The sequence below is a fragment of the Cololabis saira genome, chromosome 8 (genome assembly GCF_033807715.1).
Source record: "Cololabis saira isolate AMF1-May2022 chromosome 8, fColSai1.1, whole genome shotgun sequence".
In the NCBI taxonomy this organism is placed as follows: Eukaryota; Metazoa; Chordata; class Actinopteri; order Beloniformes; family Belonidae; genus Cololabis; species Cololabis saira.
The window spans coordinates 47,742,099-47,769,903 of record NC_084594.1 but is presented as its reverse complement, the minus strand read 5'-3'; the positions used below and the strand labels follow the sequence as shown (position 1 = coordinate 47,769,903).

The 27,805-nt window shown below is 40.2% G+C and overlaps 1 protein-coding gene across 1 annotated transcript; it reads left to right on the top strand.

Annotated features, from left to right (window-relative positions):
- The first annotated feature begins 967 nt into the window (after positions 1-967).
- cdc42 (cell division cycle 42) lies at positions 968-27,805 on the top strand. The gene is made up of 6 exons (XM_061728170.1): positions 968-1,069; positions 12,397-12,537; positions 15,610-15,682; positions 18,324-18,433; positions 20,607-20,804; positions 25,028-27,805. The coding sequence occupies exons 2-6, from the start codon at positions 12,433-12,435 to the stop codon at positions 25,115-25,117; spliced, it is 576 nt and encodes a 191-aa protein (XP_061584154.1). The 5' UTR covers positions 968-1,069; positions 12,397-12,432; the 3' UTR covers positions 25,118-27,805.

The window sequence follows — 27,805 nt, the reverse complement described above, 5'->3', positions numbered from 1 at the left end:
TTGTTTTTTTTTATTTTTTTTTTTACAATTCGATTACTGCTAATAACTACCGGTATCTGCATTGTAGCACTGTGTAGGCTAGTTGAAACGTTTTGTATAATTGTGTTCTGAATTCATCAGAATTCAATTCACGTGTGCGAGACATGGATGAAGTTATTGAACTGTTTTTTTTTTTTTTTTTTTACATTTGCAAAAAGTACAATGATTACAAATCTTCACATTATGGAATTTCAAGTTGAATTATAACATATAAAGAGTATAACTCAAATAAAAAACAAAACAAAAAGCACAACACATTATAACCAGCCAGGGGGGATGAAATTATAACAGAAAACATACATTTATGGTTTTGATTGCTTTTGAATTAGTAGAAAACTTAATAGAGTGCAGATACTGATTGAATTCACAATGAAAAGTAAAAAAAGAGGGTTAGCTGTGTAAGAATTTGGATTTGTGGATGTGGAATTTTGCAAGGATAATCAAATTAATGTTTCTTTTGGCTTTGTTCTAATCGTAACATGGTCAAAAACACCAAACACATCCATCCAAAATAATTTGAAATCAGTTTCAAAGCTTTCAGACACAAAATTACACATATCACTCCAAAAAGTTTGAACAATGGGGTACAGCCAGAATAAGTGAGTCATTGTTTCCGAATTTGCAGAACAAAAAGTACATTTTGAATCGATATTTCTTTTGAATCTTTTTACAATGTGATCATTTGTAGGATAGAATTTATGAATGAACTTAAATGAAATGTATTTAACTTAGTTTGTCACCAGGTATTGGTTGGGTGAGAGCCAGACCTTCTTACAGTTAATATTTTCTACATATTTATTCCAATATGGGATCACGTATGGAACTGAAGAGATATCCCTTTTAAAAAAGTTCTAATTGTACAACTGTTTTTTAGTTTTGGGATGAAACTGATCAACGTGATGACGTAGTAGCGTAGTAACGTGATGACGTAGCAGCGTAGTACGCCGCTGCGCCTGCCCCTGCTCCGGTGCCTGGGAAACCCCTAGCGCGGAGCTGCCAACGCCCGGTGCAGACGCTCGTACAGAACACGGTACGGGAAAACCGCTTTTTCTGCTATTTACATGGAAAATAAGGCTTTTTATTGGTATTGAAGGTGTCTACATCAGCTGAAACGTGCAACTGAATTTCTAACGTTGTAATCCATTTATATAGTTTAGCAGCAGCATCTGTTAACGTTGACCGAGGCATTTATCCCGCAAGCTAATTTGGGAGGGCAGTCAAATAGATTATTAACAGTCTGGTAGATAATGCAGCTCTCTCCCTGTGGAATAAGCACTTTTCCTGCTTAATTGTTTTTTTTAAATATTTTTTTAATACTTGACTACATGTGTTTTCTTGACATAGAAATAACGCAAGTAAATAAAAGCCCAACTCCTGGTCAGCTGGTTCAGGAGCAAAATAAGAGACATATGGGCGATGTTAATCATTACAGTTTCAAATGAAACAGAGTTTAGTTGTTATGGTGTCAGAAAAGGTTAACAACTGATTATGAAGAGGGGAGACGTAGTAAGTTTAGCGTTTTAACAACCAGCAGGAAATAGGCCAGATTGAGGCCGCGGATGTGGCCGAAGCACGACAGCCAGACTAAAGCCTGATTTATGGTCCCGCGTTAAATCCACGGCGTAAATTACGCGGCGATGCGCACCGTACGTTGCGCTTCGCCGCGACCCCTACGCCGTAGGCTCTGTGTTGGTGTAACGCGGAACCATACATCAGCCTTAATACGAGCCAGTTACCGGTCCATTTATCCTTCACTACAGAACTGCCTCAGAAAATTAGAATATTGTGATTTTCTGTAATGCAATTACAAAAACAAAAATGTCATACATTCTGGATTCATTACAAATCAACTGAAATATTGCAAACCTTTTATTATTTTAATATTACTGATCATGGCTTACAGCTTAAGAAAACTCAAATATCCCAAAAATTTGAATATTCTGGGAATCTTAAACTGTAAACCATGATCAGCAATATTAAAATAATAAAAGGCTTGTAATATTTCAGTTGATTTGTAATGAATCCAGAATGTATGACATTTTTGTTTTTTTAATTGCATTACAGAAAATAAAGAACTTTATCCAATATTCTAATTTTCTGAGACAGTCCTGTATAGGCCAAGCTCAAATGAAGAAATGTTACAGACGTGTCATGAATTATATTTGTCAAGATTTAGTTTAGTTTATTGTTTTGCACAGTTTTAAAGATATACAAGAAAATATCAAAGATAAATACTATATGGTGCAGGAAGAGGCAAAAAACCCAATGGGCTTATTTGAAGCCTCCACCCAAGTTATTCAAATTTCATGTGTTATAAAGAACACAAGATTAACATACAAAAACAAAATGTATAACTACACAAAAGTGATGGCAAACTAATAATACAATATAAAAATAATAAAGAATAAAGACTAAAAAATAAGTGTGTGTGAGTGTGCATGGGATATTATTTTTTACAACTTGTATTGACTCCTGAGCAAATAAGACTAATGGTAACAATGATCATGTCACTATGAGTGAAACAAAAAAAAAACAAACAAACATGGATACATGTACAACAATACATTGTGAAAACAGTTACAAAACAGCAGTCAAGTTCCTTCAAACGTCTTGTAACATTTCAAAGAGGAAGAGTCTTTGCCAGGTGGGAAAAATCATTCCACAATTTAGTCCCTAAATCTCATGGAACATTGACGTCTGCAAGTGAGAAATTTAGGAGGATGAAGATCTGAGGATTGTCCAGTTGAATAAGAATGAACCTGTGAATTTAATTTAAAGTAAGTCTTGAACTGTCCAGGAATATTCCCTTCACTTGAATTTATCTCATAAATAAAAACGCATATCTGAAAAATATTGATATCATAAATGGTAAGAATCTGGAGATTGTGAAATAAAGGAGTAGATGAAGCGTGCGACTCTGATCGAGTTGCAATCCTTACAAAACGTTTCTGTAGGACCAGAATTTTGTGAAGATTTGTAGGAAAAGTATTTTTTCTGGTCCTGAATGTTCGGTCAATGACGATATAAAATATATTTAACAAGTCCTTATGGTATGATATCTGAGTTCTTAGTGTTTCTAACGCAAGTATTTCACTAAACGTACACCAGCTTCCTTTTGATGAGCACCGAAGGAAGTTGTAACCAGTGCACAGGAAGTGTTGCTACATCCGTTAGTGTCAGGCAAACTTTGCCAACCTGAAGCTGGGCTTATGTTGTAATGAATGGGGTTTAAACACAAATGCTTTACTCATTTCAGATTGTCTTTTAGTATATTCAATTTGCAGGAGTATACAATACATTTCAGGCAGGAAACTGTTGCTTCAATGCAAATGTCAGCTGTTTCCTCTGTCTGTGTAGCTGGCCTAAAAACACAAGTGCAAGGATTAAGTCTGGAACAGTTATTATGGCTCCAGGCGCTCTGTTGCCCTGTGCCATCGGCTTATTGCATCGACTGGCTTAGATTATAGGCAAATTTAGAGTTATCTACTGGAAAAGGACAATTTTCCTAACACACTTCTTCATAAAAGCTGACCTAATTATTGATCTTGAGGGGTTTGACCTGGAATTGCGCACTTTTTTCAATATTTTCTTTGTACCACTCTAGGAAAACTATAGTCACGAGTCTTTTGTTTACAAATCAGTATATGGCGCTCAAATGCAGCTGTTATTTGGCTGCAGCTGCGAGCATAACTGTCTTTACCCATGTTTGTTTATAAGTAGCGTTTGTAAGTAAGCCGTGTGACAAAGACTAGGGTCATAATTGGATCTTTCCACTTTTCTGAAACAGATTATGGGCAGCAATGTTTGACACAACAGCAATAAGAACAAATACAAAGGGCAGATGTATATCCGTTTTAGGAGTAAAACTGTGGAAATCATTACACAACGACCTTAAACTAGCAAACTCAATAAAAGCATACAAGATATTATTCAAAGCAAAGGTAATGGACACATATATAGGAGCACAATAAGCAAACAAAGAAGAATGTACACATGCATGAGATAAAATGACAACTTAAATTGGTTTTGTCGGTTTCCTTAGCATCTTTTCACTTTCTGATTTCAGAGCTATCATTATTATTATTATTATCATTATTATTACTATTATTACAGTTATTTAAGCTATTATTATTATTATTACTACTATTATTATTATCATCATCATCGTCATTATTGTTATTATTATTATTACTATTATTATTTTGTGTAGACTTATGATACTTCATTTGTTCTTTTGTATTCTGTTAAAAGGTGGGCAAGATAAGCTTTATGCTTCAAGCCCAGACCTTTTCGGTCAAAGTAATCACAATGTTCACCAGGGAAAAACCTGTGTTATCTTGTTTGTTGATTTTTATGTTTGTGTTTGACCGAAATAAATATTAACTAACTAACTAACTAACCGGAGAACCCCAAAACATCATGTGAGGGGAAGTCATGGGGTATTAGCAAACCTGGGTATTTCTGGTAGAGTTGAAGAGTTTACCAATCAACATGGCTTTCAGAAAATCAAGGAGAGATTTTGTTCAACGAGTTGGCAGACTTAGTTGCGGCTGCGCAGTGGAGGTATGAAGATCTGGAAGACTGAAATGAAGGGCATTATGACCACATCCATATGTAACCATCGTAGTCCGTGAATGTCTGGCTTGTCAGCCGACCATTGACAGTCACCAAATATGTGATACATCAGGATTATCAGTCCGTGGCATTTGATTGAGATTTTATGTGTGAAACTATTGTCTTCCTAATGTCTTGGTTGTAGCTTTTAATGTCAGATTGGGCTTCATAGCAGTCTTCCAGGTCTCTTCATAACCTCTCTGTGCAGCCACAAGAAAATCCCCCAATTCTTGTTTTCTCTACGCACAAGTAGTATATCATCCCTTTTGCTGTAAAATGTCCTCTAACTCTATCCTTGAGTTACTGAAAACCACGTTGATTGTTAAACTTTTCTTCTGGTAAATGTTTGAGGTGAGACTGGAACTGCCCAGGTCTGCATCCCCCCCCCCCCCGTACCACACCCTCACGTGACGGTTTGCAGTCATTGGGTTGCCCGTATTGCATTGCTGGTTTTTCAGGGTTTTTTTTTTTTCCTCTGACAAATTACAGACACCAGGGGCCTCATGTACTAAGAGTGCGTGGATTACAACGTGAATCCGTGCGTGGAATTAACAAGACCGCAACAATTCATATGTACAAAACTGTGCGTGCGCCCAAATCCACGCAGGTTTCTCTGTACATCCCAATCAGCGTGGATTTGAGTGCACATGCGGGAGCACAACACTCCGCCTTGTCTCCTCCCTCAAATATGTTTGAATATGATATGAAGATAATTATCCATTAAAAACTGCTCATCCTAACAAGAAATGTGCAAAAAGTAAAACAAATTAAAAAAAAAAACATCGGCTCTGAGCTGGGTGTCGGACTCCAGTCCTCGAGGGCCGGTGTCCCTGCAGGTTTTAGATGTTTCCCTGCTTCATTGCACCATGATACAAGTGACTGTGTCATCAACAGAAGTATCCAGACTTTGATGACAAGTTGGTGACGATGATTAATTAGAATCAGGTGTGTTAAAGCAGGGAAACATCTAAAACATGCAGGACACCGGCCCTTCTGGGATTCAGTTTGACACCTACATTATGGTGTTCTTTGCTTTGCGTTGCGTTCCGTGAACAGTTTTGGTTTTATTATGATCGTACGGGTTTGTTAATGTTTATGGGCAGCGTTAGTGCATCATTACACTCTGCTTTTCTTGTTTGTATTTTAGGAACCGACACCAGAATTTTTGGTGGATGAAAAACACGGCTCACTTTACCGCAGTTGAAAACTGCGGTAAAGTTGAAAAACGGCTCCTCGTTCTGCTTTATTGTCATGCATATTATACTAACGGATTAAGACCAATGTACACGTTTATTGAGTCTTACACATGGATGTCCGCGATCACCACTCTCATAAGTATAACAATGTGAACAAAATACATTTATATTTAAAACATGAAGCATTACGATCTGCTGCAGAAATAAAGACAATTTGTGCCGGCGGGATTATCGAGGTGCAAACGTGAGAAATAAAGAGCAAAGTTGCTCTAACTCGGAGTGTTTCATCCGCAGGAGGAAAGACAGGTGTCGTGCCAAAAAGTGATTGCCTCCCAGAATCTGATTTCTCCCCTGAAAATGGGTCTTTTTACCTGCCAAAAATTGATTGAAGGCCAAATACAGTTAATGAAAGGTTGTTTCTGCCTAAATCTGACTTGATCTCATTCTTGAGCTTCATAATCTGAAATCTGACGGTTTAGCGCTCTCGTTCAGCGGGCTGCTGTGCGCGCTCCCGCGGCCACAAATCAGAAGAAATCAGATTCTGACAGGCACAACACCGGTTTTTGCTTCAAAATTAATTTTAATGTATTTCTGTCCAGGCACAGTTATGGGATGTTTAGGGTCTGGCTTTTATCTCCAGTAGTCCTCCCATATGGTCGTCATGACGACAGAGATGTCCGACCTGCAGCAGCTCCAGCTGAAGCATCATGTTGGTCTGAACCGGAGCAGCTGGTCCAGTTCAGGACAGAGATCCAGGAGGATCCTCTTGGTACCTAAACCAGCTGATGGTCCAGTCTTAGTCCTGGACCAGCAGATCGGTGTGGTGCCTGAGGACTCGCTCCTGATCCTGCGTCAGCAGGTTCCTCTAACGGAGCCAAAGCTCCATCGGGATTTGCAGGTTCAATCGTTGAGCTCCTTTAGTTGTTTGTTCAGATGTGGTTGATTGTGAGATTGTTGCAGCTCCACTCTTGTGTAATTTATCTGGTGATGTGGGGACTGTCGTGTCCTTCACGTGGTCGTGAACTTATTGTTGACGTTAAGTTTCCTCATATTCTGCACTTCACTGCATCACCAGTGAGTGTCGCCAACGGACAAAACCTCAGAAAAGTGCGTACAACAGCCATGATGTGTGAGTGAAAGACCGCAACTTTCTACGTTCACGTAACTCTTTGTACATCCGACCGTGAGCGTTAAAAGTGGCGTACGCACGTTTTTTGTGCGCCGCACTCTTAGTACATAAGGCCCCAGTTCTGAGGGGCATGACATAAGTTGTTTACTCGTCAACTGGTCATAACTATCATAAAAAAATATTAGATGCAGTATTAGTTATAAGCAATAAAATATATTTTTTAATTTTATTTACTTCAGACTGTAGGCTTTTTCTCCTGATGCTATATAGACTGCCAGCAATGTTAGGTTGTTGTTTAGGATGTAAATGAGCCTGCTGAGCATGTGCAGCGGCTCCTGCAGCCTGTTTCTGCTGCGCGTCGGGATGAATGAGACGTGTCGAGCCAGTGTCCTACCTCGGCCGAAAATACTACCGTACGATCTAGGGCTGGGCGATATATCGAAATTTTAATATATATCGATATATTTTCAAACACGATATGGTACGAGACAATATCGTTTATATCGATATAAATTTTTATTTTTTTTATATAGCTTATTTTGTGACAAATTGACTTGAATGTTTTATTTGAGATTTGCACAAATGTTTTGTTATTTGCACAACTGTCAACCTCAGTGGAAAAGTCTGCCTGTTACTGTCTACATTGTATTAATTACAGTGTATTTTAATTTAATTGTTATGCAGGAAAGGGATATTTGTTTTATTTTATTCAAGAAGCATTTTTATTCTATATGTGCAGTCTGTTTATTTTATTTTATTTGTTTTATACATTTTAATATTGTGCAGACCTCTGTTAATAAAGGAACCTGTGTGACATTTGGCATGAGGCTTTGTATTAAAACTGACTGTTTTTTTAAGGGTTTGCCTCAGAAAAAATAAGCTAACAGAGATGCTAACAGAGATGCTATTCTATAATGCTTTGGGGGAAACCCCAATTATGGCACAGAAAAAATATCGATATATATCCAGGGCTCCAGACTAACTTTTTTCACTAGGAGCACAGTAGCCCCTAACTGAAAATTTTTAGGGGCACAATCAGAAATTTTAGGAGCGCACATCGTTTATCGACACGCTAACCAAATGTTTACATTTCTACTACATTTCAGTGGATTAGTAATACGTATTTCATAATAGATTAATGAATTACCACAATGTGCTGTTTCAAATGCAGTGTTACATTTTATTGTGCATTTTTAAAGATGCCGCAACATAAAGTAAACTGACAGCACCATTGCTGTCATTATATATAAAAAAAACATACATTCACATGATAAAAAAGTGCTTGGTAACAAAGTGCTTAGTAACCTTTCAGCCATGAATGTAACTGTTAAACACAGTACTTAACAAATGTACAAATATTGGGGGTACTGGCCAATAACATTTCCCTACTTGTGTCTTTACTAAAACCCTGAACTTACACCAGTCGACCAAATGCACTGCCTTCACTCAAATAACTAAGGATCTTACCAAGAAATATTCTTATGTCTAACCTAAAAATGCCATTACACCTGATATCACACATCACTTAAAAGGTTAGGTGTTTTTCCCACGTGTTAAAATTTAACTTTCATTTGTGTCAAGCAAATTTTAAGCAGTGTTCAAAATAAAATTATGAGACCTGCTGTATTGGAGAACATTTTCTTTTAGTTAAAACTGTAGCGGGGACAGATGTTTAGAGGAACCTACCGTATGTATGTACCGGGTGAAGGCTGATTTATGGTTCCGTGTTACAACAACGCGGAGCTCTGCGTCGATTTAAGGCGGAACCATAAATCAGGCTTTAGAGGGGGGACATATCGGAGAACAACCAGAAGAATATAGAGTGGATTAAAAATAAAAGTTAAGCACTGAGCTACATGTGTCTCCCGTCTGGGCCATTGCAGACTCATTGCCTGAGCATGATGTTACTAAAACCAAACATACCCGCCGTCTCTTTCTTCTAACTTAATGTGCGCGCCGCGGCGGCAGCGAGTTGTGTCGCATTAAATGTCGTCCGGGCGTAATACCTGCTTTGAGCTGGTGAAATTAAACGAAAAAAAAAAAAAAATAAATAAATAAATAGATCCCCCAACTCATTCGCTTTCACACTCATTGGCCTGCAAATATGGGGGTTCATTGAGGCACTCCTTCAACGTTTAACGTGTAAAAAAAAAAAAAAAAAAAAAAAAACACTGGCAAATTTACTGGTCGCACGTGTGCGAGTGGACATGAAATTCAGTCGCACATACTCAAATTTTGGTCGCAAAATGCGAGCATTTGGTCGCAGTCTGGAGCCCTGATATCGAGTATCGCCATTCAGCTAGAAAATATCGAGATATGACTTTTGGTCCATATCGCCCAGCCCTAGTACGATCCCTGTTTCTTTTATCTCAGTTTCTTTTTTTTCAAAGGCTTTTTCATGCAAATAGAAGATTTAACAGCAGGAAGTCAGAATGTGTGCATCCACATAGACATCAACATGTATCTATGTGGAAGCGTGATCTGACGGGGTATTTTCATCTGTCAAATCATCCTACCTGCCAATATCTATATGGAAGCGTGTTTGACGTTTTTTTCTTCCGCCGAAGCGTCGTGCACATAGATCTATGTGGAAGCACATTCTGAAGTATATCATTTCATCCTACGGGTAGGACGATTCACTGAGGTAGAACAACTCGGCAGAACACCGGCTTGGGTGTACATGGATCTATAAGTCTGATATGTGATGACATTAAAAGTATGACATGAATCTGGCTTCATTTCACCACTTCACCATCTGCGTCGCCAGTTCCCCAGATCTTCAAAATGTTTGTGCGCCAGGGTCAGGGTTGGCGTAAAGATACGCACATTTTTCCGTTATTTTTTTCTTTTAAATCCCAACCTTTGCATAGAAGGTGGCGTGTGCATCTTTCAAGCCCTGTTTTGTGCGTAAGCGAGCTTTATAAATGAGGCCCCATGTCTTTGTTACCAATGGCTGTTTAATTTGTGACTGGGTTTTAACTATGGGTGCTGCTCGTCCCTGGAGCCAAGTGCGGCTTTGCGCTTATGACAATGGTCGCTACACGTACTACATGATAAGAAAGTTGTTAAATTCGCCCTACATACATCAATGGTCTTCCCCTGCCCATGCCTTTCGGTCTACCTAAAGAAGTGATCAGTTTTTACGCCTTTTTCCAGAAAGCAGCTCTTACATAATCTTACATAAAGCCACTTAAAATGGGGAAATGTTCCGCAAAGAAATGCCAGTATGTAAGCACCTATAGTACAGCCATTGTTATTGTCATCTATGATGAATGGAACTAAAAATATAAATAAATGGAGGGAAGAAATATTTCACTGCTGCCTCGGCTCTCTGGGAACATGAAAAAGCAAGAAAAATGGTATTTGCAAACGACTAGTTGTATTTGATGTTTGAAACTGCAATTGTGTCTCTGTCACAGAGACAGGATGGTGGTGCTAAACTGCAACCTGAGCATCAGGCAAAGAAGAATGGCTCACCCTTTAAATTCAACCCCACGTCCCCAAAAAGTTGGGACGCTGTAAAAAATACATAATAAAACAATAAATAAATAAAACAGAATAAATAAATAAAACAGAACGCAATGATTTTTAAATCTCATAAACCCATATTTTATTTCCAGTAGAACAAAACATATCGCAAGGGAGATGGACAGTTCGCCCAGGGGGTAAAAGTAGCCAGAACCGCCTCTGTGTAGACATCTGGGAAGTGAGAAGACCAGTTGCTGGAGTTTTAGAAGAGGAATGTTTTTAACTGATGCAGGATTTTACTTGGTCAACAGTCGCCTTCATTGCCCAAATGTTTGGATTTCATGATGCAGCAAATGTTTTTCTACTGGTGAAGGTGTGGACTGCAGGCAGGCCAGTTCAGCAGCTGGACCAACGCTCTCTTCTGTAGTCACCAGGAGACGGAGCCATGGTTCCCACAAACAATTACCAATGATGGATTCATCTTAGGGCTGAACCATTAATTGCATTTGCGATAATATCGCGATGTGATAAAACGAGATTTTCTAACCGCAAAGGCTGCGATTTGTGCGTAATGTGCGAGTGAGCAGAGCGGTGCCGCATAACCTAAATCTACCATGGCCTCAGTGTTGGGGCTCGGCCAGGCCGGGATTTAGAAATATATGGGCTTTATTAATGTATTAAATATATGAGCGCGGAGTCGGCGTGGCGAGGAGCTGCGCGTGGTGACGAGCCGGTGGTTGTTGGTGTTTGTTTTTTTTTCTCCCTGTGATTTTTGAGTTATTTGTGAAGAAGTTCTGAGTTCCCTGTGAGGAAGGTTTTTTTGTTCCGTGGGAGTTTTTCTGTGTTTTTCTATTAAACTACGCCTCGTTTTGGCTAAAATTTAACCCAGTTTGGTGTCGTGTGATTGGGTTCAGAGAGAACGACCCATAACACTCGTGTGTACAGACGTGTGTCGACGTGTTAAAGAGGTAAAGACACAGATCTGTTTTCTTTATTGTTGTAATCTGTGCTTTATATAAATCTGACATTGTTTATTATAAAACAGACTGATTTATTGCTTGTGTAGTTCAAAAATACATGAGAACAGGACCTTGAACAAATAATCGCATATTAAATCGCAATCGCAATATTGAGGAAAAAAAATCGCAATTAGATTATTTTCAAAAATCGTTCAGCCCTAATTCATCTGACCACGGCACCGTTGCCTTAGACCTTTTTAAACGAGTTTTGGCCAGAGAAGACATGATGAAGCCATAAGCTGCATGTCTGGGTTGCACGTTGAACTGTATTCCCAGACGATCATCTCTGGTGTTCATGACCCCTTGAGATAATCATGCTGTTTTTAATGCAGCGCTGCCTTAGAGCAGCCGTTTTTCAAGCTCAGCATTATTCCTCGTGCACTGCGATTGCTCCCAATTATTTGAATATTTTGATGATATTAAATACCCTAGAGATCCTCAAAATCATTGCAGTTTTACATTGAGGAACCTTTTCCTATTTATGTTTCACATTTTTATGATGTACCTAGTTGCAGATTGTTGAACCACCTTTACTTCTGTAGCCTCTGCATCTCTGAAATGTCTCTTTTCTCCCTCTTTTCTGGCCAGCCATGGAACTGACCTGTTAATGAGTGCAGTTAGTTGTGAAATGCTCCTTCAGTTGTTTTTGATTGGTACCGTTACTTTTCCAGCCTTTTGTTGCCCCATTCCAACTCTTTATTGAGCACAAAATGGTAACATTTTCAACATCTGAATTTGTTCCTGTTCTGTTGGGAATCAAAAATGGGTTTATGAGATTTGCATTGCATTCTGTTTTCATTTACATGTCACGCAGTGTCCTGACTTCATTGGAATCAGGATTGTATTTTGTCCTTTGGTGAATGTTTCTGTTATTTGTACAATAACAAAACACTGATCAACTAATGAATTCTACTTTGTTTTTGTGTTTCAGGTCTTGAATGAGTTGTGCAGACTGTAAAACGCAGCTATGCAGACCATCAAGTGTGTTGTAGTCGGTGACGGTGCCGTGGGTAAAACCTGCCTGCTCATCTCTTACACCACAAACAAGTTTCCTTCTGAATATGTACCTACGGTATGTGAATGATAGACAGGCCTAAGCTGTACCAAAATGGTTGAATCATTTTTGTTTATATGATTATTTGGTAGTTTTCTCTATGAGTTACAAACAACGATAATTCACTTACCCTGTGGACAGCTGTGACAACGTCTTTGTCGTTCCCTCAGTCTGATTGGCTTAACCTATTTAGAAAGTATCATTGAAAATTGTAACCAGAACTCACGGTTGAACCATCCAATGCTCTGTATTATTATTATGAATATTCCAGATAGATATTAACCTCTTACATAGAGCACTTTCAAGGTGGGACTGTTGCACTGATATTCTGCCTTGTTTGGTGTATGAATGATCTAGATGTATGGTTTTAGTATGGTTTTACAGTTCAATTTTATTTATATAGCGTCTAATACAACAAAAGTTGTCTCTAGGATCTTTCCAGAGACCCAGAACATAAACCCCCGAGCAATTATTACATAAACAATGGCAGGTAGAAAACTCCCCTAGTGGGAGAAAAACCTTAAGCCAAACAGTGGCAAGAAAAACTCCCCTTTAGGAGGGAAGAAACCTGGACCAGGACCTGGATCATAAGGGGGTAGAAACCTGGACCAGGACCTGGATCATAAGGGGGTAGAAACCTGGACCAGGACCTGGATCATAAGGGGGTAGAAACCTGGACCAGGACCTGGATCATAAGGGGGGGCCCTCCTGCCGAAGGCCAGACTGGGGGTCGGGGACGTCAGCAAGTACACAGCAACAATTGCTATTTGAAGCCTTGGACAAGACATTCAAATGTATTTTCTCTGAAATGATTGTGTGGATAGTGTTCCTACAGGAAAACTGAGGTAATTATAACTTTGTGAGTGTACAAAAGATGTATCAAGGAGGACTGTTTTCAGTTCAGTCAATTCAATTCAATAATCTTCTAAGAGAAATGATATGCTGCAGTAGCTTTCATTATTTTACTTTGGTCAAGAAGTCATAAATGTAGATGGTTAGAGCTGTGAGCAGGAAGGATCTTTGGTCGTGGTCTCTGTTGTGGCCGTTCTGAAGACATTTCTGACTGAAGATACTATATTTAATCAATGTGTTGCAAAGAAGATGCTCGGTGTTGTCCACTGTGTTTCTCATTATGAAGCATCCTTCTTTGCACAATCAGCTTTAGAGGTTCAGGAACAGTCCCCAAAAGAGAGCCATCTTCAGACAGATGACTGTCCACAACAAATGTATTGAACATATGCAACCTCTTGCTGCATACATTGAAGTAACTAAGATTCCTCAAGAAATACAGTCTTTTCTATGTCCCATTTTTATAGACAACACATACATCCTGCTGCACCAGGTTGTAGCCACCTATGACATAAGAGGGCATCATCAGTCTAGGCCAGGGGTGTGGGACTCCAGTCCTCGAGGGCCGGTGTCCTGCAGGTTTTAGATGTTTCCCTGCTTCATTGCACCATGATACAAGTGACTGTGTCATCAACAGAACTATCCAGACTTTGATGACAAGCTGGTGACGATGATTAATTAGAATCAGGTGTGTTAAAGCAGTGAAACATCTAAAACATGCAGGACACCGGCCCTTCTGGGATTCAGTTTGACACTTAGCCTGTTTTTAAATTCTATTTATCAGCCTCTAGGCATACCAATCTAGACATGAACAGCTCCAAGTTGTACAGTACAATTAGGCCCAGTCCCAATCCCCCCTAGTCCCACTTTTCAGCCCTACCCCTAAATTTTGCGCGTTCCCGTGAGGGTAGTGGTGTCCCAATTCCTCTTTGCATGTAGGGCTAGTGGACATAACGAGGGCTAGTGTGTATCAATCTAGCCCTTCACAGCGAGGGATTTCAGATACTGACTCGCCGACCGAGGGCCAGAAAAATTTCCCAGAATGCTTTACGTCATCATTTGCAGACTGAATCAAACAAAAAAACATGGCAAACATTTCTAATTTTTAATGAATAAAATCAATATTTTGAGTTAGTTTCTGCATAAAAATGCATTTTGATTACATTTCTAGCGAGAAATATATATTTTACTTTCATAATATTCACTCAGTGAATGTGCATAATCACTCGCTTGGTCGTTGTTGCGTTGTATCTTCAGATCTCGCCAGAGTAAAGGCTGATTCATGGTTCCGCGTTACACCAACGCAGAGCCTACGTCGTAGGCTCTGCGTTGATTTAACGCGGAAGGAGCTTATCTACGCGGAAATAACGCTAAAATATAAAGGAGGCGTCCCAAAGTGTGATCTATGGTGAAATAGGAAACTGGAGATGTGCACGCTATATATAGATATGTGTAGACTATATACACTGTTCCCTCCACTTCTGCAGCGCAGCTTTAGCCCCGCCCTCTGCAGCTTTAGTCCCGCCCACATTAGCTTTAGCCCCGCCCACTTTAGCTTTAGCCCCGCCCACTGCAGATTTAGCCCCGCCCACGGCAGGCGTCGACGGTACATTTTTTATTTTTTTATTTCACCTTTATTTAACCAGGAAAATCCCATTGAGATTAAAAACCTCTTTTCCAAGGGAGACCTGGCCAAGATAGGCAGCAGCAATTACAACACAGGTGTTGTTTTCCTTTATAAATGACGGAAAACACCAACAGATAAAATACAATTAAAATTAAATGAAAAAATCAAGCAAATCACAAAAAACAGGTACATGTAATGGAGTCGGTCTCAGGTATTTTCAATTTAGATTTAAATCGACATGCTGTCAGTGTGAACGCACCAAGCAGCGTCAGGCAATTTTGACGCTTTCAGTGTGAACGCAGGATTATTTAAGTGCAGGAGGCACGCGGGCAGGAGGGGCGCCAGGGGGGGGCAACGGCTTTTTCCCGTACACCCTGTTTTCTCTAATCTTGACTTTTTGCCAGATGTGAGACAGCTTCAGAAAATAAGTTGTATGAATGATGATAAGTTGTAAAATATTAGGTTATGTTGACAAATAATACGAATAGACTGTTTAAATACAATCTCTAACAACTTGACTTAAGATAAACGTAAGATAAAATATATACATGTTTCAGTACATACGTGGTATATAATGGTGCACGTGTTAACTGCATTTGTTGTGTGTGTTCCAGGTGTTTGATAACTATGCTGTAACTGTAATGATCGGAGGGGAACCCTACACCCTAGGATTGTTTGATACAGCAGGTACGTCTTCCTTTTGTCCGTCTTTTCCTTTTCTTGTGTCATTATGAATCATACTCAAGTGTAAGTTAACTGTTCATCCCTAGGGATTTTGGAGGGGAATTTCACCTTAACAGGCCCATCCAAATTAAATCAACAATATCTCCACAATTATAAGGACAATATGCATAATCTTGGTCTCCATGGATAGCTAAGACCTCACAGAATGCATTTCCAGTGTGAGAAAAATTGTGAATGTTCACATGCCTGAGCAAATTGTGATAAACCAAAGAAAAAAATAGGACTTTATTATCCCCGTCTAATTTTTCTTTTAGTTTGCACAGTGGAAAACACAATGGTAGCAATGCATATAATTATAAAGACACCACTGTCTGGATTCAGCAACTCCTTGTCTACAACTTTACCAAGTTACATGAGAATATGAGCTTCAAGCACATAGCGTTTATAAAGGTTTTATTGCGGATAGAACCAGGCGGACTCTCTATTTGGGCACTTGGATACCTATACTGTTCCACAATGTGCCAAATGTGTTTTTTTTTAACTCTTTGAAGGGAATCTGGCTATAAAATGCTTTGTTGATTTGATGATGCAGGATTTGGTAAATGTAAAATCTCCCTCCGGGTCTCTCTGTGGGTGTCGCTCTGCAACTGTGCGTCACTGATCCAAGATGACGACAGCGCTCTAGAGTTTACGCTCAAAGGTAGAGGCCTGACGGATGGAGTCTTGTTCAAGTGTAATATCTCGTTTGAAACATTGCGACATGTAGAATGTCAACAAAGTTTACGTAAATCCCCAAAAGCCATGAGAAGCCAACCAAATGGCCGCGAACGGCAGGGTATGAAATGAAATGCCGGTGGATGAAGCAGTTTCACTAAAATGAAGGATTAAGGATCAAAGAACGGTGTGGATAGACTGAAAACGACCATGAAGAGCTAAGGAAATAAAATATACTGCTTTTGGTCGGAATAGTGTTGGGATTTGCTGACGTACTGTGTAATGATCAATCTGATTTGCGGGCTGTGAAATGTGAATTTTGGCTTTAGGTTTGTTTTGAGTCTTAGCCGGCAACAAAAAGCTCTATTTTGTGATTGTGTGATTGGTGGGAAACTCCAGACAGCTGCTCTGAGCTGAGAGCTCAGGGCTCAGCACCCTGACCCGTTTGGAAGGTGGATGTTGCTGAGCGCTCAAGTTAATATTTCAGCGTGAGAAATGCCGTGTGTGGAGTTGTTGAAATGCGTGAGTCTCACTAGACAGCCTGTCATGTCTGACGATTCTTCATTTGAACCATCAGCTGTTTTCTTGGTTTTCCCTTCTCATTCAGACTGGACGGGGGGCGTCACATGATCACAGACACGCCGTCTTTACCCTGGGGCTGTCCTCAGGTCAAGAGAGGAGGAAGGGAGGGAGGAAGGAAGGAAGGGAGGAAGGAAGAGGGAAAAGAGGAAGGGAAGAAGGAAGGAAGGGAGAAAGAAGGAAGGGAGAAAAGAGGAAGGGAAGAAGGAAGGAGAGAGCAGGAGGAAAGAAGGAAGGAAGGGAAAAAGAAGGAAGAAAGGATGGGAGAAAAGGAAGGGAGGAAAGAAGGAAGGAATGAAGGAAGGGAGAAAAGAGGAAGGGAGAAGGAAGGAGAGAGCAGGAGGAAAGAAGGACAGGAGAATTAGGCCGCGTTCAGACTGCAGGCAAATCTGACAACACTTAAACTACAAATAGTTTTTGACGTGACATCAGAGATTGTACATGCTCTCTGTGAAAGGATGAGTAGCTCCACAACTGGAAATGGGCGGGTGGTTTGGAGCGTCTGGGACAGTCATATCCGATCTGAGTGTTTGGATGTTCAGACTGAGACGCATCTGCCCAAATGCGATATGGATCGGACATGAAACTACCTCCCGGAGGTGGTTTCCATCTGGTTTGCAAAAATCGGATCTCATGCGGTTTGGGACTGTTCAGACTTCAGAGTCATCCAGTTTCAATCTGGATGGGCTAAAAATCGGATATTTGCCTGCAGTCTGAACGCGGCCTTAGGTCATTTTGACCCAAAGACAGTACCAGGTTAAAGGGGAATGAAACTAGCCTATCAGCACAGTCACAACAAACAAAAAGATGTTTCTTATCTTTTTTTGATCAAAACACAGAATTCACCGACATGAGAACATTGACATTGTTCGTCGCAGTGAATGTCGGTAACGGTACATTTTCAGTTTATCCCCCAGGCCTAATTCCATGCAAATAGCAGATGATTATAGTCCATCCCCACATGTGCACAGAGCAGGGCACACACATCTGTGCGTGTGCACCGTAAAGTACATGAGACCCCTGATTTTTTTTCCACCCATTTGCAACATTGTGCTGCGTAGTGTGAGGGGAAAACAAGGCTGCAAAAGCAAAGGCAGGAAAACCTTTGGCTACCATTACAGGAGTTTAGTCCAGTTCTTCTTCTACAATGTAGAATAAATGGAACCTTCAATTCTATCCACTGACGCGTGCTTGTGTGAAAATTGAGTTTGTTCTGATATTCTCATCTAACCCTGTTTAGTTTCTCCGTCTCATCCAGCTGAAATCAGTGTGCTGCTTCGTCCAGTTCATCCTCGCTGTTAACGACATGAACGAACCACGTGGGTTAAACATTGGTGTTTGCTTTTGCCAGGTCAGGAAGACTACGACAGATTACGTCCCTTGAGTTATCCCCAGACAGACGTCTTCCTCGTCTGTTTCTCAGTCGTGTCCCCATCCTCCTTTGAAAATGTCAAAGAAAAGGTAAGTTTCACTTTCATTTTCAAATACAATTCTCTGTTTATTTTTTTACATTTGGAATCTTGTCTTAGTAATAATAAATGAATGATATGTGACTATTATTTTTCGCGGGGGTTACGTTCCAAAAAGAACCCGTGATAAGTGAAATCCGTGAAGTATTATTATACAAGGCTTCGAATAGCGGAGATCAGCACCGCCACATCGCCACCTGAGTAACTGGATTTGAACAGGAGAAAATTCAAGATGATTATGAAAAAAAATATAATAAGTACAATAGGACAAATTGTGACTGACAGGTATTTCACTGCTCTTGTGACTGATGCTGCATCCTGACTCGCTCTGTAGCGTCTTTTTCTTATGTGTGTTTCTTCGAGAGAAGAACATAGTTATGGGTCGTTGTTGTCGCTCTTTTTTCTTCTGGGCAAAAAGATTGTTCTTACCCGACATGACACCATGGATTATATCTGAGACTGTAATGAACGATTCATCAAAGGCTCCCGCTCTTGAGCTGCTGCTGAAGCTCATTGGCCGTTCTCAGCATTGTTGCTAAGCAACCAACGTTATTGACACAGGAAGTGAAGAAGCAGAACACGATGCAAATCCGTGAAGCAGCGAGACGTCAAAGGTGGACCGCGTTATAGTGAGAGATTACTGTATTATTATAAAGATAAGATAAGATAACCTTTATTATTCCCTCCATGGGGGAAACTCTTGTGTTAGCAGCAGTACACTTAACATATACACACATACACAGATACACACATACACACACACGTGCATGCGGGGAAGGGGGGTAAAAATTTAAGAAGTAAAAGATATATATAATTAAAAAATATGGACAGTATATACACAATACACAATATACATAATGTAGTCGAGATATAAGGATAAAAAAAAAAATAAGATAAAAGAAAGAAATAGTGCAAAGGAAGAAAAACAGTGCAAAAAAAGCAGGTAAACAGAGTGTGAGGTAGACAGATGTTGCATGGATATTGCACATATGATTATTGCACAGAGTCATATTGTTGCGTTATTACATGATATTATTGTCCGTTAGCTACAGTGATCGGCCAGGTTGTAGAGTCTGATGGCAGCGGGGAGGAAAGACCTGCGATGCCTCTCGGTGGTGCATCGTGGGTGACGAAGCCGGTCACTGATGGAGCTCTCCAGGGCTCTGACAGTCTCCTGAAGGGGGTGGGAGACATTGTCCATGATGGAGGACAGTTTAGCCCCCATCCTCCTCTCCCCCACCACCTCCACCCGGTCCAGACTGCAGCCCAGGACAGAGCCGGCTTTCCTCACCACCTTGTCCAGTCTCGTCCTCTCTGCTGCAGTGATGCTGCTGCTCCGCTATTATTATTATTATTATTACTACTATTATTATTATTATTATTATTATTAATAATATTAGGGCCCGAGCAGTTACAGTGCGAAGGCCCTAATGTATCTGTAGATGTTCTCGTGTTTTTCTCGTTTGTATTTTTCTGACGAAATGAGGGCCTTTTTCCCCCTAAACGTGCTCCAAAAGTTACCAAATTTTGCACCAAGCCAGGCCTGGCGAAAAATGTGACGTACGGTTTGACGTACATGCACGAAAATTGGTACACACCTGTATCATGTCGCAACTTAAAGAAAAGTCTCTTGGCGCCATGGCCGAAACCCAACAGGAAGTCGGCCATTTTGAATTAATCGTGTCATTTTGGCGCAATTTATGCCATTTTCACGAGACACAAAAGACGTTAACTATGAAAAGTTATCAAAATCGTGAGTTTTCATGAAATGGCGTGGCCGTGGCGCCGCGTCAAACTTCAACGCTAAACAGGAAGTGATACCAGTAGCTGATTGGCCGATATTTGATAGATCCTATTTTCTGCCATAACTTTTGAATGGTTTGACATAGAGACTCGTGGGTGGTGTTATCGGACTCGGTTTTGAATCCTTGATCATAATTGGTGTAAATTAGCCCCGCCCCTTCTTCTGATTGGTCAACATTTGATAGTCCCTATTTTCGCGCGAGGGCCCGTTCATCGCTGCTTGCAGCTTTAATTATTATTATCATTATTATTATTATTATTATTGTTATTATTATTATTATTATTATTATTATGAAGTTATTTTCTGCCCAACAGCAGTTTGATTCCACTGTCATATACTGACGTTCCGTCTGATTGTCCAGTGGGTTCCAGAGATCACCCACCACTGTCCAAAGACGCCCTTCCTCCTGGTGGGCACCCAGATCGACCTGCGGGACGACCCGTCCACCATAGAGAAACTGGCCAAGAACAAGCAGAAGCCCATCACTCCAGAAACAGCAGAGAAGCTGGCCAGAGACCTCAAGGCTGTGAAATACGTGGAGTGCTCAGCCCTCACACAGGTAACGTATACATATAGAAATATATCACATATACACTCACTTCTACTTGTCTGTTTGAAACCGTGGTGACAAGAAAGTGGAGGAAAGAGGAGCATGTCCACATCCCCTCTGGCCTGAGCGTGTTTCTTGAGTCTGTTTTAGTCCTCTGATGGTTCAAACCTGTGGGCTTTTCATTAGTTTGCCAACTGAATTATAAAGCAAGTTTTGTTTGTATCTCTGATTGACTTAGCAGACCTCCCCAGTAGGGCTGGGGATCCATTAAAATTTCATGAATCGATTGGATTCCGATTCTTAAGATTCAGAATAGGGCTGAACGATTAATTGCATTTGCGATAATATCGCGATGTGATAAAATGAGATTTTCTAACTGTAAAGGCTGCGATTTGACCAGTCACGTGATCTGGTCACTTGACCTGGTCACGTGATCTGGTCACGTAATATGCGAGTGAGCAGAGCGGGAAGTGCAGAGCCGGCAGGGTGAAAAAGGGTGGGGCTTTCCTAAAATATACAGGACTGTCTCAGAAAATTAGAATATTGTGATAAAATCCTTTATTTTCTGTAATGCAAAAATGTCATACATTCTGGATTCATTACAAATCAAGTGAAATATTGCAAGCCTTTTATTATTTTAATATTGCTGATCATGGCTTACAGCTTAAGAAAACTCAAATATCCTATCTCAAAAAATGAGAATATTCTGGGAATCTTAAACTTGGCGACGAGCACGAGCCGGGTGGCGGCGGCGGTCAGTGAGTCGCTGTGAGCCTGAACCTGCAGCCCGTCAGCTCATCAGGAGGAGAGGTTAAAGAGCGGCTGCCAGTTGTTCATTGCTGGTTGGTTTTGTTAACTCTGAGCTTCGTTGGTTTGTTTGTTAGTTTGCTGGTGGTTTTTTTCTCCCTGTGATTTTTGAGTTATTTGTGAAGAATAGGGCTGGGGATCGATTCAAATGTCAAGAATCGATTCCGATTCTTAAGATTCAGAATCGATTATCACGATTCGATCCGATTCGATCCGATATTGATTTGGGTTAGTGTTATTAAAACTGTTTTTTCAGCTGTTGCATGAATGATATGACTGTAGTTCTGCAACATATGAATACTAGTATTATATTGAGATTCAACAGCAAGTATTGCAGCTAATGATGCTGTAAGGACCAATCAGCTCCCAGAATGCTGATAGAACTGAAACAGAAACATCGTGTGGGTCACAATTATCAAACAGATCCAGGGAGGAAACAGAGAACGAAAGAAATCGCTTTTATTTTTTCCCCATTTATGAGTATTTGGTTTTTAACATTTATGCAAATGTAACCCCAAGACAGTATAATAAAGCAAAGAAATATAGACAATGTATGCAATTATAACTGAAAACTTTAATGTTTTCATACCTTTAAACATATTTAAAGGCAAAAACATGGCACCAGTTGTTCTCGTGTCCAACAAAATATTCCTTTTTTGGGCATAAACAAAAAAGTACCAAAAGTTGTAATGTAATGATGAAAAAAAAAAAAAAAAAAAAAATATATATATATATATATTTTTTTTTTAAATCGATCTTTAGACATATGAATCGATTTTTAGGAATTAATATGAGAATCGATTTAAAATCGGAGAATCGATTTTTTTCAACACAGGCCTAGTGAAGAAGTTCTGAGTTTCCTGTGAGGAAGGTTTTTTTGTTCCCTGTGGTAGTTTTTCTGTGTTTTTCTATTAAACTACGCCTCGACTGTAGTTCTGCAACATATTAATACTAGTATTATATTGAGATTGTGACGGCGTCAGTGACGGCGTGTGGTCTGTGTCGACGCGTAGTACACGGCATAGGCACGGCGTCGTTTTGACGCAAAACCATAACTCAAGCTTAAGTAACTGATTTAAGGCCTTACTGCACTGATCAGGTTGGTGTTGGTGTGTTTAACTTCTTACAGCACTTGTAAAAGTCGCCCAAAACGCCTATCCAAGTTCTACCCAAAGTAAATGTAAAGCTGTTCTTGAGCCGTTTGATGTTCATGGATGGTTCTGGTCTCTTTTGAAAGGTAACACTATGAAGTGTTTTCCCCCAACTGTCACAATCACTGTAACTGCTACTATAATTCAGTAATCTCAGTTTGAACACACTGAAATAGAAGGTTTTTATTAGTTTTGTAATCAGATGTCTGCAGATGAATCTGTGACTTATTGGTTTTAAAACACACTGAGACACAGCCTGAAGCCTTATCTAGTGCAAGTTCAAATTATAACAATACCACAAAAAATGAGTATTTTACACATGTTTTTGTAAGACTATGTCTTACAAAGAGTTATTATAACAATTATGTCCCATGGGCATAACTTTTGAACCGTTGAATTTACCACGTACATACATACATACATACATATATATATATATATATATATATATATATATATATATATATATATATATATATATATATATATATATATATGTATATATATATATATATATATATATATATATATATATATATATATATATATATATATATATATATATATATATATATATAAATATATGCTCTACAATTGCACCATCTTCTGGGCGAATGCTGCAATTGCCGAGGTTTTTCTCATGACAAAAGCCGGACGTGCTCGTCCCGCCCCAACACAGGCGCTCATTCGCTATGAGGGGACAGGAAGCTCTTTTATGGCCGGATGAGCTGTCAATCAATGTAGACCGTACGCTCCATTTTAGCATCGCGGTCTACCGTCTGAAGACGTGCAGGACGGAGGAGTTACAGACCTGTTAACAAATAATAATGTGCTTCTCCAACGACGGTCGAGATGAAGAGGCTGTTTGTGGATATTTACTGGTATATTAATGTATTTTGGACTAAATACTTTACTGGATAGGATCTAATAGACATTTGGTTTGTACAAGATTTGTAAGATTTGTAAATTACCTAGTTTTGTAAATTTTGGAGTGAGTGTGCACCGAATATGGACTGGACGGGGCGAGGGCGGGGCGAGGACGGGGGCGAGGACGGGGGCGAGGGCGGGGCGAGGGCGGGGCGAGGACGGGGGCGAGGGCGGGGCGAGGGCGGGGCGAGGGCGGGCCTCCGCATAAGAACGGGTTAACAGATCTCATACATCACTGCTGAGTTGGTTGCTTCCCTCACATCTTCACCAAGTCAATGATGCATTTTGCTGCAGTTTTGACAGTTTATTAGGTGTATCTCCTTTTTTGAGTTGGTCCTCCCCTGGTCGTGTGGTGAACGTCAGCCAGGCGGCAGCTGTTCTTCCTTCTGACACACATTGATTTCTTACTAAGCAGAGCTTCCATTTCTAATACTAATGTATTTTTTGTACTTATTGATGTCCAGTTTATCAGAGCTTGAAGATCGACTGTGATTACACGCCACTTTGAAGCACTTATGTCACTCCCAGGAAACGTTTGGCCCTTTAACGGCACCAATGCCATACCAGTTTATCTCCATGGATCTTGCTCACGGCCGAGCAACAGGTTCTTTGCTCTGATTTATTTGGCCAGACTTTTACTATGTATGACATCAATGTGCTGCCACCTATGGGACATATTGTGATAGTGCAGATAACAGTTATAATAATGATACAAATATAAGTTTGAACTCTGTTAAAATGATTTGTGAAGTGAAGTAAAGAACAAGTGAACTTGCTCTTCTCTCAGACTCCCTTCTTTCCTCAGGGCTTTGTGTGAAATCCATGAACTTTGGCTGGAATTGTTAAATGAAGCAACACAGAGGAGCTTGGTGGTTCCCTGCACAGAGCAGCGCTGAGTGTCATCTCTTATAAAATATAAAATAAAAAAAAAAATATATAATATTTTTTAAGAAGAAACAGGCGTTGTGGGCTGAAAGTTTACTTTGGTGTGGTATCAGGGGGGATGCTCCTTTTTTCCTCCACTTACTTGTTTGATGTGTCTTTGATTTCAGCAGGACTTTACACATTTAAACATGAATTCTAAGGGTTTACAACACTTAGTCCTGAATCTTTAATTTGCTTGAAATCCAGAGTTATCTGAGCTCCTTCCTTGTTTTTGTCCCACAATCCCCTGCTTCTTATAACACCCCTCTAAATAATATTCAACTCCCCTTTTGTTTCCACTCATGTTTTTGCCAGTTGAGCTGCTTTTTCCTCTTTGTTTACTTATTTTTTTTTTTCCAAATGATTTGCCGGTGTGTTTCTGCACTGTTCCCTGATTGTGTTTGTGTGTTTGTGTTTTCACAGAAAGGCCTAAAGAACGTGTTTGATGAGGCGATACTGGCTGCACTGGAGCCCCCGGAGCCCAAGAAGAAACGCAAATGTGTGCTGCTATGAGGGGAGACAAACATTTACCAACATACACACATGTACACACCTGCCCTTAACACACACACACACACACACACACACACACACACACACACACACACACACACACACACACACACCTTTCCCTGGCTCTGCTAAGGCTGATTGCTGATAGACAGCGTTGTCCTCCACCAGACAGACGAGACAGAAGACAGAAGTTTGACATGATTCTCTGCAATAACACAAAGCTTCAGTCCTCTGTTTCCTGTCTGGGACAGAAGAACCTGAACCTGTGGACTCCAGGCAGGGCGCCATCTCAATATCCTCACTTTACTTTAGTCAGCGTTGGGAGCTGATCCAGTTTCCAGTAGAGATGCACCGATCAGGATTCTGAGGACCGATATCCAAAACCAGTATCTGCTGATCACAGAGTGAAATCCATAAATTCGTCAATATTGTTGTCTCATGTACATGACACTGACATTGTATTATTAGGTATAAAAATGAGGAGATGAGAAAGTATCATGAATGGTCTGTTTTATTGCAGGCTGAGGCAATGAGCAATATTTCCCCCTCTACACCAGGGGTGTCCAAAGTCGGCCCTGGAGGGCCCTGGAGGGCCGACTTTGGACACCCCTGGTGTAGACTCTTAGAGACCACTAAAGCCTGAGTTATGGTTCTGCGTCAAAACGACGCTGTGCCTACGCCGTCACAGCGTGACGCCGTCGCCATAGAACCATAACTCAGCCTTAAGGGCAGCTTACCAGCTTCAGCTTTCCTGTGGCGGTTTGTTGTTGTAAACGTCATCCGATCGGCCCGCTTTGGAATGATTATTTTCCCATCTCCGATCAAAACCGACAGGGGCGTTATCGGGCCGATACCGATGGGTTGCTGAAGGATCGGTGCATCTCTAGTTTCTAGATGTTGGTCCTCCCAGCTTCCCGAGGCCGGTGGGTTTGAGTTTGATCCCGGTCACTGGTTGGTTCCTGCCTCTGGTGATGAGCACCCATCGCCCGGACACTTCTGCTCTTTCTCAACACTACCACTCCATACGCTGAGAGAGTAGTGTCTGCCAACATCCCTTCTGCCCTCCGTCACAGACCAGTCTGAGTTCCCCCAGCAGACCAGATGGCTCTTTTAACCACTAATGGATCAGTCCTGCAGGGCTACACGGCTACAGCTCTGCACCGCTGGCTCATGGACTTGATTGGATCGCTCAATATATATACAGGACTGTCTCAGAAAATCACAATATTCTAATTTTCTGAGACAGTCCTGTCGTTACGCTTTTAATTCAAGTTGATAATTGTCCTTTTAATTGTCCTTTCTGCTCCTTTTGGAAGGTGGTAATCACTTGAAGAGCTGCAGGTCCCGTGACGATGGGAACGCTAGTTGACCACAGGAATTGGCCTTTTTAGATGCAGGGAAGTTAAACAGTGTTAGCAGATCAGGCGGTGTGTTGTTCACGCATCGCCAGGGACCAAGGTAGAGTAATCCGAATACTGTCCTAACGTTGTCCTCACCTTGGTGTGGGAGCAGGAGCAGCAGAGACCTCAGGGCTCACGGCTGGGGGTCATAAGGAACAGTTGGATCAGTGAATCCACGTCCACCAGATGACTGTGCAGGTCAGAATGTGGTGCCTTTTCTTTAATGTGATGATACGAGCTGTAGGTCTGAGGTCTCTGCTGCTGCTGCTGCTGCTGCTGCTGGTGTACGGCTGAGCCCTGCTCTCTGCTCTAATCATAGATTTAACAGATGTAATTATAATTTAAGATGGCACACATTGTTGATGTAGGCTCAAGGTATTTTTACCATGTTTTTCTTCATAATTTCAGTTTGTGCATTTTTTTATTTTCCATATATATATATATATATATATATATATATATGTGTATACATACATACACACTGACGGAAGAGTATTAGGGCCATGCAGGAGAAAAAATATTTGAGAGGGGAAGATTTTTTTTTATTGTGCACTTCGAGTCGAAATGTCGAGATTAATGTTGAAATACAATTTCAAGAATAAAGTCAAAGTTTTGTGAATAAAGTCCAAATTTCGCCTTTTTCTCTCAAAATTTAAACTTTATTCACAAAATTTCGACTTTTTTCTCGAAATTCATAATGAAAAAAAAATCTTCCTCTAAAAGATTATTTTTAGTTTTCTCCTGCCTGGCCCCAATACTCTACCGTAGTGTCACACTTTTGACCGACAGTGTTTTTATATATATATATATGTATATGTATATATATATATATATATGTATACATATATATATATATATGTGTATATATATATATATATATATATATATATATATATACACAGACACACACACGTATACAAATATATATATGTATATATATATATATATATATGTGTGTGTGTGTGTGTGTGTGTGTAGTTCACTCCTTTTCCATTTAGAAGTTGGAAGTCATCTGAACACTTTCCTAACAGTTTATCCGCAGAACTGAACCTCGTGGTTGGATTAGTTGAACAGGAACCTCCTCCGACGGAGACGGTTCTGTTCGGTAAAGATTATTGTGTTTTTATCTACTAGTGGATTAGAGTTGGTTGATATCCAGCCTAAATCAATATGTTCATTATAACCTGATGTTGTTTTGGTGCAAAAACCAAATGCTTTGTCTAAAGTCTCTTTTCTTTGTATATGCATTCTTTTCAAAAATATTAAACTTATACCTTAATTGCCTTTA

Bases quoted from the DNA above. Each gene is read 5' to 3' on its own strand.
- cdc42 (XM_061728170.1), top strand. From the start codon at position 12,433: ATGCAGACCATCAAGTGTGTTGTAGTCGGTGACGGTGCCGTGGGTAAA. The intron at 18,434-20,606 runs GTAAGTTTCACT...CTGATTGTCCAG, and splicing joins TTGAAAATGTCAAAGAAAAG to TGGGTTCCAGAGATCACCCA. The intron at 20,805-25,027 runs GTAACGTATACA...GTGTTTTCACAG, and splicing joins AGTGCTCAGCCCTCACACAG to AAAGGCCTAAAGAACGTGTT.